Raw genomic sequence first — 18,111 nt, 5'->3', positions numbered from 1 at the left:
CAAACCAAACAGTGCAATTGTAATGAAATTGTGCACGCACATTCGCAAAAGGCAAAGGGAGAAATTACACTACAAAATGTTCAAATCAGCCTCATGGTGGCACCATGAAAGGTCTAAGATTGGTGAAGAACACATGCCACCCTTTTTGCTTTTAAGCCGTGACATCATTTTGTAGGCAGAGGAGAATCTGCCCCCAGAGCATTTTCTGTTCCTCGCTATTTCAAAAAACAACGACTAAAGAATAACGACTAAAGTATAATTCTAACACTTTCCTTTCAACAACAAAGAGAAGAAAAATGTGTAAATAGTAAAAATAGTAAAAAGATTCACGGAAACTGGGGGCAGAAATTCTCCTCTGCCTACAAAATGATGTCATACTTAACAGCCCCATACAGGACGCGTGGCTGGTGGAGACCTGTGCTCGGAAGAGCACTTCTTCTAGTTTGTCTCTCTGTTGACTTTCAGTATAACATTTTTAAATGTTAATTATCTCAAAAAGGAAAACACATGAGTAACCGTTGCAATGTGTGACTTGAAGGACAAGCTGATTGTCCAGGGCAACATCCAGAAACAGAAGCCACGCACCTGGGAGTTGCTGATGGAAATATAGCCCCATAGAAGCTCACCCGTCGCTGCATACTGTGAGCACAACAGTATGCAGCGACGGGTGAGGTTCTATGTGGGGCTAATGGAAATTAGCCTGGAATCCAGCCTGTTTGCTCCGTTCCACATTTTGTATTGTCTCTACGCAGTGATGCGTAGAGACAATACAAAATGTGGAACGGAGCAAACAGGCTGGATTCCAGGCTAAATGGAAATAGTGATATCCTGTATTCAGTGTTTAAATTCTGCCCATTTCTTCCTATGCTGCTGTATCCCGATTAGGTAAATGTATATCCCATAATCCTGAAAATACATTTTCTGTTTACTATTAAAAGAGCAGGGGGGGGGGGGGGGGTAAATAACATCACTTGTCTTACTCTCAACGTTTATATAGCTTTTTGCATTGTCCCATTTGGCTATAACAGTTTAATTACTAACTGGCCACTTTGTGGTTAATCGTTTAATTACTTATGTAATGATCGAATGTTGTTGTTGCAGGATGATCTGACTCCAGTCCAGAGTGGGAGGCTCTGATTTTGAAATCTTCTTACCGGAAACCCCAACATCGACAACGGAAGCGCATTCGACGCATGTGCGAACGTGACCTGGCGTTTCCCAAGGAACCTAAGCACAACGGTGGGGGCCAGTGGGCAAGGAGGAAGGAAGCGCTTCGCTGTGTTCACTTGGACCGCGCGGAGGTACCGAAAGTCGGGGGGACGAAGATTTACCATTCTTGTCCATAACGGCACATAACTCGATAACGGCGCTGAGTCGGCTCACGCGACCGTCGCAACGCTCGACACGGAGACTCGCTCGTTACCGCTCGCTCGGAGGTGTCTCATGTGGATCATGGTCGCCTGAGACGGCGCGCCTTACAAAAACAAGCGCTCCTTTCTCTTGCAGCCCCCCGCGCCCCCACCGTCGCGCTTAGGGTCATTGGGAAAAACGTGGAGGCTGCGCGAACGGCGGCGAGGTTTCTTTTTTTCCCGGGAGAAAGCGGAGCGTGAACCACCTCGCATCATCAGCTAGACTCAAGAGTAGTACTAGAGTACTAGCGTGGCGTTATATTTTTGGTGTTGTTACTTTAATTGTTAGTTGCCTGCAGGAGTGGTGAGTAGTAATCTCTTCGTCAACTTGTTGATACTTGAACATTATGCACGTGTGGTTGAGTCAGCGTAAGGTTTTAATGTTATTGTTTTCGGTCTTCATAATGGAGAGGTGGAGAGAACAGTGGTGGAAAAATACTAACAATTTTTACTTAAAGTAAAAGTATTGATACTGCAATGTAGAAATACTTTAGAAGTCCTGAATTCTAAATTGAGTAATAGTAGCCTACTAGACAGTGTTGGTATCAAAATGTAGGCCTACTTAAATTAGAAAGTAATCATTATGCAGAATGTCCCATTTTAGTTGTTTTCAAATGTATAAAACTCCTTTGAAAGTAGCAGATCTACAAGTTCACAATGTGTTGCATCGCGATGGATTGTGAGCAGATCTGTGTGTAGATCGGCTATTTTCAGATGGCCAAAATGTATAGGGCTGTGTTTTTGAATAATAAGCAAAACCTACGAAGTTATGTAGTAACTAACTATTAATACATGCAGTTGAGTCAAAGTAGGCTACAGTATTTGTCTTTCAAGATTTAGTGGAGTAGAAGTAAACGTACTGGAAATTGGAAATACTCAAGTACAAATACCTCATAATTGTACTTAGTACAGTACTTAAGTTAATGGAATTTCAAGTAAATGTACTTAGTTACTTTCCACCACTGGAAAAGAGGGGAGTGAAGTTGGACATGTTTCGAGAAGTTCCAGGCTGCTTTTGTATGCAGTCTCAGTCTGTGGTATTTCAGGGAAAGTCCTGTTCTGGCGAAGCCCGAACTGGCGAAGTGGGGATTTGTCTCCTACCGTAGCGATCTGGCGAATCGATTGTCCACGACACTGCAAGCGGCGCGAAGGCCAGCGGACCTTGGTCCTGCTCTTCGCCCCCGAGCGCCGCAGGCGCGAGTGGCCGCGAAGAGCGGGCCAGGGCCGCGCGGCCGGCGGAGCGCCGCGCGAGTTACGAAGCCGTGGTGAATGCAATCGTTATATTTATGCCCAGGCCGTAAGGCCTGGGCAAGCGCACGATAAACGCCCTGTCCAGAAGACGTTCGCCAGATCGCTACGGTATCGGACATTTCCCCACTTCGCCAGTTCGGGCTTCGCCTAAAAGGTACGTGCCCTTTTCCATTGAGGTGATGCCATGTATTGTATATGTGCACTTCACTGAGCAGTAGCATGCTTGTATTGGTAGAGAGAGTTCAACTTAAGTAGAACATTTATTGCTACTGTAAATAGTGGCATTATTATAATTTATGAACTGAATACACAGGGCCACAATGGAAACCAGCCCATAAGGGCCTTTTGTGTTATCCTTTTAACAATCATTGTCAAATCGAACTGTATGTTTGCAAACCGTTAATAAAGCATTCAATCAATTAATACATCACAACAACAAATTAATAATATAACATATTGTGATCATCAATCTCTGTGTAGTTAATTTGTGACAAAAACCCCAGCCTAGCCCCATATAGAACCTCACCCGTCGCTGCATACTGTTGAGCACAACAGTATGCAGCGACGGGTGAGGTTCTATATGGGGCTAACCCCAGCCAAGCATTCTTCAGCTTGGTTCTCAAACTTTAAATTTCAAGGACTCAATGTCCTTTTGGTTCCATTCATACCCTCTATATTCCTTTTGAGAACCACCAAACTAGGTCAGGCGTTCTCAAACCTTTTTAGGCAGTGAGCCCCAAAATAAACATATTTGAACTGGGGACCCCCACCCTGACAAGCACTTGGAATCGTAGGTATTACATTTAATGTGACTCGGTTCCACAGATCGCCTCTCGCTTACTTAATATTTGACAGTTTGGCCAGTTTTGTATTAACATGGTCTTGAAAGTCCTTAAATTGTCACTTTATAAATGTGCAGATACCCTGTATACACTTATCGGTATACTGTGTGTTGGTTTGTTTACAAAAAAAACAAAAAAACACATTAAGCTAATCATCTGGGGACCCCACAAAATAATTTGGGGACCCACTTGGGGTCCCGACCCCAAGTTTGAGAACCACCGAACTAGGTGGTCCAATCAGTTAGGTTGTCCGAGGAGAATTTCCTATTTGCACAAAGCTTAATTTTTGGCCTTGACAACAGACGATTCGATGGACTATAAAGGTCCTACACCAGGGGTCTTCAACAGGGGGTTTCGGGACCACTAGGAGGTCCTCGGAGTTACTACAGGGGGTCCTCCAAATCTTCCAATCCTTTTAATATTAACAACTTGAACCCTAGTGTCCATAATTATTCTGAGAACTGTAGCCAAAAATAGCAGATCTACAATCTCACAACGCCTCGTGCTGCAAGGCGTTGTGAGCTTGTAACGGCTATTTTCGGCAAAGAGGTTTGGTGTAGAGGGGAAAAAGAGCAGACGTACAGAGTAAAAGGTCAAGTTCATTAGGTAATGACTGCTCAAGTGGTTAAATATCTGAAACGTGTGAAAACACAAATTGACATGAATCCAAAATACACTGATGATTGTGCTGTCAAACGATAAAACTATATGGAATCTATGAAAAGGTTGTGGGGGGTCCCTGCTTCATCTGTCTCTCAACTAAGGGGTCCATGGCCTGAAAACGTTGAAGACCCCTGTCCTACACACTATTCATGTTGAGGTTTCAGAACACCTGGAGGTGTTGGGGAAGGGAGGGGATGATTTCCTTTTGAATAGAGTAATCAAATCAACCCAGTCAATCGCATTAGCATTAATGCAGATGACTGTGGGGGTTGTTGGCTGCTATCAGTATCAACTACACACACCAGGTGTTATATAGAGCCAGACAGGCAGCCAGCCAGCACTGCAGCCACTACCAGGCAGTCAGGTCATTCAGCTAGACAGATAGTTAAGAGTCATTACTTGGGAAGGGAGTTGGAACTGACATTGATTTCTTCATCCTTTCCAGAGGTGCAGCAATGGAAAAAATAACGGAGAAACTGTTGCTGGAGAAAGGCTCTCCAAAAACCAACAAACTGGAACAAATCAAAACATTGAAGTAAGTATACTTATAGTTTCTTTGACTTTGAGTTGATGTGTGATTTTTTTGGTCCGACCACTGATTACTGATACTTTGTAAAGGAAAGCAAAGGGTTGTTTTGTTTAGGTAAGGAGATGTCTGCAAGCTTCAGCCAGCAGTTGGTAGAAGGGCTCGTCGGTGCTCAACAAACTGCATCAGAAATATAATACCTGGGCACTGCAGGAATGACTACCCAAAAACATCAGTCAATTCAATTCAAATTAGCTTTTTTTGGCATGAGAAAACATACATTTACATTGCCAAAGCAAGCTTCAAAACATAATAAAAACTGTTGAAAATGGGGAACATATACAGTTGGAGGGGGTACAGCATTGTGTAAACAGCTATGTCACACATTTTGTCATTATGTATACAGGCAGGGTATGAAGCTTTTTGGAACAAATATCTGCATTTATTTTTTTCTCGATACAATTTCAATAGCATACAAATGAAGGAAAATTAAAAAAAGCCTCAAATTTAAAACATGTTTAAAGATAGCAGCTCTGTTTATACTGTGTGTGCAGTAGGTCTAGATGCCTCCAATGGTGTAGTCCTTAGGGTGGTTGTATTCCATTCTCTAGCCTTCTTTTATCGCAACAGTCTACAAATCTTGCTGCTGTGTTCGCACATTGTTGTATTTCTCCCAGTAGGTATGGGAGTTTTTTTTGTCGTTGGTCATGTTTACAAACTTACTTTGGGGGTGTGTGATCTGTGGGAAGTATGTGTCTCTGATTTCTTGGTATAGTGGGCATGTGGTTGAAAAGTGTAGCTCTGTTTCCACCACATTGTGTGTGCAGTGGGTGCATCATCATCATAGCCTGTCTTCCCTTGGAAGTGGGGTCTGTCTGGCGGCCTTTTCTCTATTGCAAGATCACCCCTGCAATAAAGAAATGTGCAGACCGGTCAAGTGCTCCAGTATTTTATTTGGTTAGTCATTCCTGAAGTTCCCATGTATTATTCTTTCGGTTGTTTTATTTAATCACTTAAGCCCCCTATTAAAAATTATAATTATTTTTGCTATGTTCGAACATTTCTCAAAACTTTTGAAAGAGGACCGTTGTTTACTAGTGATGGGTCGACTCATTCGTGATCGATTTGTTCATAAGAACTAGTTCTTTGCCGTGAACAGTACGTCTTGAAATCGGTACGTTCACGCTCCCCTTCATGCACCCCCGCTGGACCACCGCACACAGGACGGACAGGCCGCTAGACAATGGTGCGGTTACTTTACTATTTGGCTTGAAATAAAGGTGGCCTACTGTTGTTCCTGGACAAAAGACAGATAGTGTTAGCAGTAGCACCACGCTTAAGTGTCAAATAAATAAATATGCATGGTCCGAGTCTAGACAAAGGACAGGTAGGCACTGGTCAATTAACATGTTTTAGTTTGAATAGAAGATGCAAATAGTATGCTATACCTACTTAAAGACATGCTAGGAAATCACATGCGAGTGTGCCGAGTTAGGCTGCTTTGGAGAAAAAAAAAACACTTTTGTGGAAATAATTCCTGACTAATAAAAGTAACTTTGCTCATTATTTAGTGTGGTTATTCATTACTTCTACTTCTATTCACTAGATTGTTAATGACTGTGTTTCTGTGCAGTCATGTCAGTGGGATTAGATGCACACATGCATAATAGTAGCTCACATGCTCCACCGGGACCGGAAGCACTACTGAATGCTAAACATGGATGAATCATTTTTAGCAGATCATTGCCGTGAACATGAACGAAATTGTTTGTTCAATGTTTTGCCCACCACTATTGTTTACACCAGGGGTCCTTCAAATTGTGTGATAGAAACCTTTTTTCTCCTTTTTTATATTAACCACTTGAACCCTATAAACGTCCATACTCCATATTCTGAGAACTTTAGCCGAAAAAAATAGCCGATAAAAATAGCCGATCTACAAGCTCACAACGAGGCGTTGTAAGCGTGTAGATCGGCTATTTTCGACAAAAGAGGTTTGGTGTAGAGGGGAAAAAAGAGCAAACAAAGTACAGAGTGAAAGGTCAAGTTTATTAAGTATTGACGGTTCAAGTGGTTAAATATCTGAACACAAATTGACAAGAATCCAATATACACTGATGATTGTGCTGTCAAACAATTAAACAATATGGAATCCATGAACAGGTTGTGGAGGGTCCCTGCTTTATCTCTCAACTAAGGGGTCCTTAGCCTGAAAAACATTGAAGACCCCTGGTTTACACACACACACACTCCTTTTTTCTAGTCTCTCTAGGCTTGGTCTGAAGTGCCAGGACTTAGCGGTCCCCCTGCTGTGTCGGCTTAGCTCCCTGGAGCAATGGGACCTGTCGGGGAACTGCCTGAAGGAGCTGCCCCTGGGCCTGGCTCTGCCTGCACTGCGCTCCCTGGACCTCAGCAACAATGAGATGGAGGATGTCACCACGCTGGAGTCACTCGTCAGCGTGGAGGAGCTGAAGATGGAGGATAACCTGTATATCACTGTAAGGACGTAACCAAGGGACCCCCTTAATGGCTCTAATGGTCTTTCATGTGTTGACGGTCTATTAACACAGTGGTTCTCAACCTTTTCAGGCCGTGACCCCCAAAATAATCATATTTTAACTGGGGACCCCCGCCCTGACGAGCATTAAGAGTTGAGGCGTAACATTTTGTATAACACGGTTCTATTGTGAAAATAGCCGATCTACATGTTCACAACAAACATGTAGATCTGCTATTTTCACAATTTCTGCCCCTAATATTTGACAATGTGGCCAATGTTCAATTTGTCATTTTACGGGTATTAAAAAGTCCTTGTCACTTTAGAAATGTGCATAAACCCTCAATACACTTAAACTTTATGTTGGTTTGTTTACTGTTGAGTGAGAAAACAATGTTGCACATTAAGTTTGTCATCTGGGGACCCTCCAAAATAATTTGGGGACCCCCCTGGGGGTCCCGACCCACACGTTGAGAACCACTGTATTAACAGATGCACCGCAATATTATCAACAATATGACGTATAATTCATAATATTGTACCTCATTTACGAAGTAAATAATATATATATAATATATTTTTTAATCCTTTACTTAACCATAGAAGTCACCATAGAGTTCGTGCAGACGTCCGAATGGTTTATAAAAGGTGTTATGTGGTGTGGACCACATGGACATGCTATGTGGACCTTGAGCAAAGAGCAACCAAACTGTCCTTCATAGTGTTTAAATCATCAGCTGATATTTCAAGCCCTTTTGCAGATTATTCCAAGGTGATGATAAAGCATAGCTAAAGGCACTTTAAGGCAGTCTTTGATTTTATAACTTTTATAAAATAAGCACATTCAGGAAGCTTTCTGGTGCACTTTTCTACCTAGACTTTGCCGTATAACTAATGCAGGCTAATTGGCTGCGTGGAATCATTACTTGTGAGTGTCTTGCTAAATCAGTATATCTCTTCATTAGGTGAATGACAATTATAAGATGATGGTGCTGCTGCCCAATCTGAGAGTGTTCAATGGGAAAGACATCAGCACCACAGCCAACCACATGCGCTATGTTTACAGTGAGAACCTCCGGACCAGGGTATGGATTACATTCTCTTTTTTTGTGTTTTAAGATATGAAACGGTCACGTTCGTTCACATCTGGCTTACAAACTTCGGTTGCATGGTAGAAATTATATGCATAATATAGCTGAAAATGATATCGGTGCAGCACAATACAAATGAATAACAGAAACCAGGTAACAGCATTTAAGAATGATCAAATAACATTAATTTCATGTCTTTATTGTTGCTTATTTTGACGGCAGACAGTCTAAAACAGAGGATAATTAACTCATTCACTGCTTTGCCACGAGTTTCCCCGAGTTATACCATATGTCCAGTTTCTCGAGTTTTGGGCCGTATTTTTTTCAAAAAGAGTATTACTGTTAGTAAACCCTGGGTTCTCTCTGTATATACAATCTTTGTCCGACAGGTAATTGCAGTATGGGGGTCAAACTTCTCCCTCCCAAATCCTACCACCAAAGAGAAAATGGCTGCCTTGGAGAGAGACTTCATCAAGACAGCGCGTCTGCAGGTTAAATTTGGCCCCAGCTCCATCAGCGACTATACCAGATGGAGGGTATTGAACCATCATCAACTATTGGCCAATTTGGCCTTAAAACCAACATATGTAGTTGTAAAGGATTCATTGTGGTCTCTGTAGCAGTTGTTGACTTGTTGTGGTTTCCAGGTGGAGAGGATAGCTAAGGAGTACATCCGCTCTTTGACAGAGCCAAAAGAACAAGACGAAGACACTGGGGAAGCTACTGACACAAAACCGCTCTGTGTAAGATTCCAGTAGACACCTTATTTTACCATGTCATCCTGATGTTTAGAATCGCTCTCAAAACTACGAGGCTTTTGTTGCTTGTTTCGTTGCTTGTGTGTGGAGGAATTTATTTTGGAAACGTTTTCGTGATTGGCAGCATTTATTGTGTCCCAACAGAACGTGGTTACTCCGGTCAAGAGGAAGGCGTCAACTGTGGCGGCTTCCGACAATGTGAGTTTGACACCCAGAAAGATGACCAGAACAGATCCTCAATCCCAGCAGGCTGAGGCCAGCCCCCGCAAGTCCAGCCGTTTGCAGCTCACCCCTCTGACAGATAGCCAAAGTACCCCAGCCCCAACAACCAGGGGGAGTTCGAAAAAGCAGCAACCTGAAGAGCGCAGACGGCAGGCTAAAGTCAGCGTAATGGATGTCGACAAAGATGTTCAAGCCACTGTGTTGCAGACAGATGTTGCATCGCCCAGAAAACGGAGTTGTCACAAGATGGAGGTACTAATTGTTACAATTAACAACTTCAGTGCCATATGCAAAGTGGGACCTCTTATATTGCCACCAAAGGGTACAAAGGGTTAGAAAATCTGCTTGGAAATCCGTTCGGGCAATCAGGAGATAGCAGCCCTTATGTTTTCTTCAAATGTAAACAAACATGGCTGCCATGTTTGAAAGATGGGGTTGGTATGGGGGTTAAACATGCAATTTCGCGTTTTTTTTTAAAAAGACGATAAAAGAAGATTGGCAGGGAAGGCCATAGTTAAAAAGACGATTTTATTATAGAAATCGTCTTTTTGGCACTGTTGTCCTTATGTGTTGTTCTTTTTTTATTTAATTCCATTTTAGCCCGTTTAAGTACAGTGTACCAAGGATGTCAGTGTGTTGGGAAATACAGGCAGGATTTCATCTTCGGTTCCTAAACATTAAAACCTTTAACTATTACTGTGCCGTGCGTTATATCTCTGGGCCATACTTGTGAATTCCTTTCGTGTTTCCTGTCTCACTTGAACCATTTTTCAAATCCCCCCCCCCCCAACCACGCTTATCTCCACCTCCTGTAGGAGCGGCTGAGTCTGAAGCCCATCCATGTCCTGCAGTGCCACAGTAAACAGGACAGCAGTGAGGACTTCACCACCCAGCTGTGGGCCTGTGCTTTCCAGCCCACGCTGGGCCAGGATTCCTCCACTGCCATCGGTGAGCAGCACTCGCACCTATGCAGCATTTGAATCTGTCAGATCATTGTTTGAGGCAGGCAGTGGCGTCAGTTCAGCAAAAGCTAGGGTATGGCAAAGATGGGAGTCCTCATGGAAAAGAGGCATTACATTTTGTATAACACAGTTCTATTGTGAAAATAGACGATCTACATGCTCACAACGCCTCGCGCTGCGAGGCGTTGTGAGCATGTAGATCGGCTATTTTCACAATGTCTAAAAAAAACGAGTTTTGTCAGTTTTTTTACACAGGTTTCTACTGTTTCTTGGGCTGGATATGGCAGCCTGGAACGGTCGTTCAAGTGCAGCTAAACTTGGCATGTTAGTAAACGTGCCACAATTAACAATAATGCATTGCACCGGTGCAGCTGACCTACATAATAACCAGCACAGACAAAGACACATTCATGGGTTTATATTCAAAAGTGACTTTAATTCCCCCCCTCTGGACCCAGGGTATGGCAGCTGCATACCCCTGCCATACCCAATTGACGCCCCTGGAGGCAGGCATCCATTCCTATGCACATGTCATTGGGCTGTATTTGCTTTTAATCACTCAAACCTTATCGACCGGTGTCCCACAAGGGGCTACTCCTTTTGTTCCCTCTACGCTAAATAGCTTCGCCGAAAATGGCAGTCTACAAGCTCACAATACGTGGCAAATGTGACACACTGCGATGTTGATCTACTATGTTCACAAAATGTTTGACCCAGAATAGAGATGCAAGTTCATGTGGCTAAACCAAAAACGTTGACAACATGCAATTTCAACCACAAGGGGGCAGTGTAGCATTCCTAGGCAGCACCAATCTGCTCCCACATAGTCATTCAAGTGGGAATAAGCTGCTTTGCACTGAAGCTGCAGTATTTTGTTTTACATTTGGTTTTATGGCTGTGGTTTATATTTGTGTGAATATATATTTTTTTGTATTATTAACGTGAATGTGTCTTTTTTTGGGGGGGAACTTGTATTCAATGCATTTTATGGATAGAAATGAGCTAATACTAGCTCAAAGCCTTTCTTGTGAGTTAAATGTGTTTGTACAACTCTCTCCTGTGTTGTATCAGGTGATGCTGGAGGAAGCCGCCTGGTGGCCACCTGTGGAGGAGAAACTGTTTGCCTGATTGACTGTGAATCAGGCCTGGTGATGAAGAAGTATAAAGTCCCCGGCGAGGTGTGTGCCAATTATAAAGCCTAACACCTGATTTATACTTAGTTGCAGACTGGTATCTAGTTCTGTAAGTATAACTAAGCTTACTAGACCTGACTGAGTATCAGCAGGCAACAGTGGGGGGTCACTGCAGCATGAGTGGAGGAGTCTAAAAAGAGGACGCTAAATTATACTATGGCCGGCTAGACACGGAAAGCAGTATCTTTGTAAGTTCAGATAGGGCTTGTCTGAATGCCATCTAATCACCCCGGTTAAACTGAGGGATTCTCTTCTGCTCCACAACAAAACCACAGCTACTCTTCATAGATTATTATTTAGCTCTTACCATGGTAACGCCAACTACTAACTAGAGCAGGGGTCTTCAACAGGGGGTCCGGGACCCCTAGGGGGTCCTTAGAACTACAGGGGGGGCTGCCAAATCCTTGTGTGATAGGATCATTATTTTAAATGAACAACTTGAACCCTCACATCCCTATATTCCGACGAGAACTTTAGCCAAAAATAGCAGATCTACAAGCTCTCAACGCCTCACAGCACTATATTCGGCAAATAGGTTTGGTGTAGAGGTAAAAAAAGAGCAGACCAAGTACATTGTGAAGGGTCAGGTTTACAAAACATCGACGATTTAAATGGTTAAATGTAATGAAAATACACATTGTAATCTTTGTATTCTGAGGCTCAAATGAGTTGAGAGTAATTGATGGTAATCGATGTTCCCAGGAGTTGTTCTCTCTGGCCTGGTCCACGGTGCTGATGTCCAGCGAGGGTGGTGGAGTGGTGCGTCCCTGCAGCATCCTAGCGGTGGCTGGGAAGAGAGGCCTGGTCAAACTGATCCATCCCAGGGCCAACGTGGCCTACGGGGAGTTCCGTGCCAGCCGCAAGGCCCTGTCCGTCCTTCACTTCAGCCCCCGACAGGGCAACTTCCTCTTCAGTTAGTAAAGCCCTTTGCACACAGGCGCGTTTAACCGCACGGATAAAACGGACAATATAATTTTTTGAAAAGAAAACAATGATTCTCTATGACCTCGTGCACACCGGCTCCGAATTAGCCGTGCGACGAGTGGCTGCCGCCGTGCGTTTTTTTCTCGATCGAAACCAGTTCGATTCGTGCGTCTTGTCGCATGCGGTGAAAAACTCATCACTCCTTTTATGACTCCTTTTTGGATCCGCAGCGCCGATTCCGCACAGCCTTGCACACCAAATCCAATGCGTTTTATTCATGCCGCAAACGAAAAAAACGCAACTGTCCTGTGTGCAAAGGGCTTAACTCTGCTTCCTTATTAGGGCAGTCACGATTATGAGATTTTACATGACGATTAATTGTCACTCAAATAATTGCGACTAACGATTTAATTTAGTTTTTTTGTCGTTGACAATTACATTTCTGTTTGGCTTCTAGGTTTTTGAAGTTGCACATGGCAGATATATGACACATAACCTAGTCCTAGATATACAAAGAAATTACTGGCATATTTGACAACTTTATACTTAAAAAAGAACATTGATAGTGGAAATAGCCGATCTTCAAGCTCACAAAGTTGTGAGCTTGTAGATCTACTATTTCCACTACTTTTTGGAAGTGTTTGAAACTATAGCAACATTTCTCATTATGCGAAATAATTGCGATTACCTAAAATAATTGCGATTAGACGATTATGTAAAAATTGTGAAGGCCCTATTCTTTATAAACATGAACATAATGATGATGATAGCATTACTTCATAGGCCAGCCTAAACTGCAGTATCTTTTAAATGTCCTCTTAGAACATGTTCTAACATGTATATTCAGCTTTGTGTATTTTCTTAATCTGATTCGTAAAGCATGTTTTAGTATATTTTTCCATCTTGTTTTGTCAGAATGTATTTTAACATTAGATTAATGAATATACTGTATATTTATACAATACAAACATTTTCTATATTTTACTGAACTCCGAAATTTGTACTGATGTTTTTCCCTGCCTCATTTTGCCCTTTCTGCCCTGTCCTGTAGCGGGATCATATGATAATAAAATAGTGCTGTGGGACATCGGGGGTGTGGACCACCAATACAACTACAAAGTCATGTGAGTCAGTTAACTAAGGATTTTGCCTACTTTGTTTTGACTTGTCTTTTTACATTTTATTACATATTTGCTTATACAGTTAATTTGATAATCGGACTGAAGTGTGATTGCAGCTTTCAATGTTTAAAATCTTTTTAATATCAAGACATTTTGAACCGTGCCTTATCCTCCCCCCAGTCAGCTTCTGGTGTTGGAGGCCACCGCAACTCCTTTGCATATCTGCCTACCCCCCAACTCACCCACTACTCACCTCCTGTCTGCCTGTGAGGATGGCCTGCTTTGCTACAACATCCAGCTCGACAAGAACATCATGAAGAGGTGAGGGTTGTGGGGCATGTGTGAACTTGAGTATTTTGGCAGGTGTGTGATTATAGGCACGTTTTTAAAACAAATGTTATACATTTTTTAAGAAATTATCTAAGCCACGTGAAGGGTCCTAACAGTCCCTTTCCCCCCAGATCTGCAGAGATGGAGATTACTTTCCCTATATATAAGCAAGAGGACAAGGACCACCACTACCACACCATTGACAGCCTGCGATTTCTCACTGATGACATTCTGGGTACGTTAACCTAAGTAATTACACTTGGCTTTCATAGGAAATTCTCAGAAGAACTTCATAAACAATATCACATTCACTTCCACTTTTCTCATCCACTGCTTATGACTAGTTTGACGAGTTATATTTATGTGTCCACTCTGCCAATGACGAGTTTGACGAGTTTGACTTAAAAAATAAAAACATTAAATCTAGTAAAAACTATTTCAATCGCGATTTTGCATGTTTCACCCCCATACAACCCCATATGTCAAACAGGGCAGCCATCTTGGTTTACATAACATGTAAAACATAATGTCTGTTTTCTCATGAATGCCTGAACGGATTTCCAATCTGACTTTTTTGTTTGAAAGCTGTGAACATCCTGCACACCCATGGTGCATGATCTGTGCATGGGCGTGCATGATCTGTGCACTATAAATTACATGGAAGTCTATGGAGACTTCTGGCGGGGAAAGCCCAAAGAAGGCATATTTAAATGGCAGTAGATGAGTTAAGTGACCCTCTCTCCCTTTCCCATGTCTAGCTTCCAAGTCCCACATGCAGAGTTCCATCTACTTGTGGAGCTGGAGCAAGACCCAGGCCCAGCGGCATAACAAGAGGACCACAGAGGTGTGTGCCGTGGTGCTGGCTGAGCTGCAGTGGGCCACCACCGAGATTCCTTACCTGGCACTGAACACCTGTCCTAGTGAGTCCGCCTCCGCAACTTAAATTCAATCACATTTTCTGCTAACAAAGAACAATATGGCAGGCCAGAAGACTTGATTGTACAAGCTTTCAATCTGTTGACACTTATTACTATATCACTATAACACTATTACTATCTGTAGACACTATTCTCCAGTGACCAATTGCATCCTTCCAGTAGACATGGGCTGAAATAAAATTAATACTCAATAGATGTAATGATGAGAAATCATGCATATCGGATCAAAGGTACATGATCTGAAAACGGTTCAATTAGATTTGGATTGGGCTCTGGCCCACATCTTTAGCATAGACGGACACATGTGTGTCTCTTGTGTTTTTTGTTGTATATATACACATATTTTTTCAGTCAAATAACTCATGTTGAGATTATCTCATTTGAGTAGTTCACTAATGTTACATTGATAAATGAATGCTATTTATTTTAAAGTACAGCTAATGTCACAGAATTAGCATGCCTATGAAAAGGTACTTGGAACAAAATATAAGTTAGAAAATAATGTGTGTCTGCGTACTCCTATTTGCCATAGGAGAGGCCGTTGTAGTTTGTGGTGATGACAAAGGACAACTGTGGACCTATCATGTCACAAACCTCCTGAAGGCCAAAATCCAGAGCGGGAGTCCCATTACTGCCACTGAGGTACAGTAACGTCTTGCTGTACCACACCATTGAGCAAGCTGTTTATTAAAAAAAAAAAAAAATGTTTTTGAATAGGTGCTTGGTCTACCTACATTCTTTTCTTAAATGACTATATCTATGTATTGATGTATTACCTTACTTATCGCTCTGGATCAAGAGCGTCTGCTAAATGCCTAAATTGTGGTAGTGAGAAACTAGTTCTCATGTAAATAAATGCATTATTACGTCAAAGTACTGTCAAGTGTACGGTATCAAATACACATTTAATTTCCAAGACAATTTATTGTATAATTGTTAATTAACACTAGAAGTGCTGCTCTGGACAAAAAGACCAACTATTCAATAGACTGGTGCTTATGCCGAATGTCCACCAGGTGGCGCTTCTTACACATGAGCAGCCGGGCAGGCAAAAAACCTTACCTGAGTTTTTCTCTGGCAAAACCGGGACATGCTGACTTGTGATTCAAACTCTCCGTCATAAGAAATGAGGATGTGGTTCTGACCACATAAGACTAAGGCCAGTTACAGGCTAAAGCTTAATTCATACTGTGTAAGACACACCACGTGCCCAAATCTTTGGGCTCATGGACTTCATTTGGAATGTCTCACAGGCAGTGAGCCACTTGGCTCCATAACCTCTCACTGTGTCATGAATGTCTCAGCTTTGATTGGTTGAGTATACATGCTATGACGAGCCATAGTATAAAATATGAAGTTGTATAATTGTGTCACGAGGGGTTTTCAGTCTTTATTTTTGTCTCTTTAACCCAAGTTTGAGTCCTGGGAAGTAATTTCTTATTGTAAACCAGTGAGTGTTAGAACTTCATTGTTTACTCTCATGCAAACTTCCTCCCCCACTCCCAATGTATATAATGTCATGAAGTGAATAGACAGGTTTCTGGGGGAAAAGCAAGTATGTCTTAATTGTCTTTCTGCCCTTTGGGGTTTCAGGTTAGCATTCCTTTTGTAAAGTACTGATAAAAGAAATGTTTTAATGAATGTCACTGAAGTGGGTTCGGGAACCTTCGGGAGCGGGGTGCGGTTTGGATTCCAGAGGCTCTCCGGGGATGGGGTTTGCCAACCGCTCCCATAGATTCCCACGTCACGCCTCACTGAATCTTCTCTCCATGCTATTTGATAGGCTGCTAATTAGTTGGCTTTTGTTCCCAGGTGTTGCAGTGGCCGTCCCCAGTGTTAACAGACAGGGGTCCAGTGGAGGGCCCCACCATCAACAGCGTAGCCATGGACCCTGAGCTGCGCTACCTGGTGGCCCTGACTGACAAGAACATGGTGGTTGTGTGGAAGAGAGCTGATCCCTGAGGAGAGAATGCATCCTTTAGTGGCCCCATACTTAAGACTGGTGGTTGTACTGCCCCAAATGTTTATTTTGTATTTTAGAATTTTTCTTTCTTTCCTTGATCATGTACATTTGTAGTGAGGAAATCAAACAGATTATAGATTCTGTTGTTACAAAACAAGTTTTCCATTCAACAAAAGTATGTTGAAAATATGTATTTAAAATTCGTTTTGAGAGCCTCTCTCTGATTTGAAGTTGGATATGGGAAAACGATATCGGTTTTGAGTATTCTCCATTGATACTCCATGGATGGCTAAAGGAGCAGTATCATTCCAGCTGTTTCATACGTTGTGTGTGAGATTATTACGCTGCCGTTGTGTAATTGGAGCTCTACTGTTAATTTAGTCGTGCTATACTGATCAATGTTCAATTGGCACATCGTCTCTGCTGTCCAAAGTGCAATATTTACAACAAGTGAACATTCAGGGATTTCTTAATCCTTCTACTGTGGCCTGTGTGGTTCCACATGATTATGTTATGATACTGTATGTTGTACCAGCGCTCCAGCAGGGGACCCTGCACTGCCTGCAGTCTGGTAGCAGATGCAGTTTCACTGCCTTCACTGCTTAAAAACGAGTCAGGTTGTTCTGTTGACTGATGGTTTATTATAGCGCACTTGCATGCCTCCAAAACCAACGTAAAACTGTAAATAAAGCATAAACAATACAAGAACATAAATAGTAGAACAGAAAACATAACATGGGTAACTCAAACATAAGGAAATGATAATACAACAGACAAATACAAACAACTCATTTACCTCACTGGCTGCATCCATGACAATGAAGGTAGCGAGATGCTCAAAGAGTACTTGAACTTGTTACAACTTTGCCAGCGCCATGCTGCTAACAAACACACGTCCGTCCGCACGGACGTGTGCACCACACTGATCCTCTATGGAGCCATTCACCGGCACAGCATATATGGCAAACCTGGCCGGAATACACGTAAAAGGGCAACTTCCGGCACCTCACTTTGAGCAGGATAATTAACATTTGACAAACTTAGAAAATAACAAATAATGACAAAATAGCCATGAATGGCGGCAGTTACACTCCCCACCAAATCACTTCTGGGATTTCAAATGACCTTGAACACAATATTGTTGAAAAGTCAAATCAACCCTGATTCCCATCTTGATACAAAAGGCATGTGTAAAATAACAAACCTTGGTACAACATTCAAATCATGTATAAATTATTCAATGTATAACAATTCAATAGTCCAATTCATGAAACCTTTAACTTCAAACCCAGATGAGCAACACAATTTTCAGAGAAATGGCTTTAGTCAGGTGGTCGACTGTTCTTGCCTTCCACATTAGCATCTTTTAAGAGAACCTTTTTCCTGTTCTCCGTAAATTTGGCCCTTTCCTTCTCCCCTCT

The 18,111-nt window shown here is 42.3% G+C and overlaps 1 protein-coding gene across 1 annotated transcript; it reads left to right on the top strand.

Moving 5' to 3' along the window:
- Positions 1–1,670: 1,670 nt before the first annotated feature.
- lrwd1 (leucine-rich repeats and WD repeat domain containing 1) lies at positions 1,671–16,689 on the top strand (the record flags this gene model as incomplete). The annotated part of the gene is made up of 16 exons (XM_080749235.1): positions 1,671–1,713; positions 4,611–4,700; positions 6,955–7,189; positions 8,154–8,273; positions 8,669–8,815; positions 8,927–9,022; positions 9,182–9,511; positions 10,075–10,207; positions 11,293–11,399; positions 12,117–12,327; positions 13,390–13,462; positions 13,640–13,780; positions 13,921–14,024; positions 14,548–14,709; positions 15,260–15,369; positions 16,540–16,689. Exons 2-16 carry the CDS (start codon positions 4,621–4,623, stop codon positions 16,687–16,689), a joined length of 2,199 nt encoding a protein of 732 aa, XP_080605361.1. The 5' UTR covers positions 1,671–1,713; positions 4,611–4,620.
- Positions 16,690–18,111: the final 1,422 nt, after the last annotated feature.

Source organism: Nannobrachium achirus (genome assembly GCF_963921795.1).
Source record: "Nannobrachium achirus genome assembly, chromosome: 19".
In the NCBI taxonomy this organism is placed as follows: domain Eukaryota; kingdom Metazoa; phylum Chordata; class Actinopteri; order Myctophiformes; family Myctophidae; genus Nannobrachium; species Nannobrachium achirus.
This window is presented reverse-complemented; position numbering and strand designations above follow the sequence as displayed.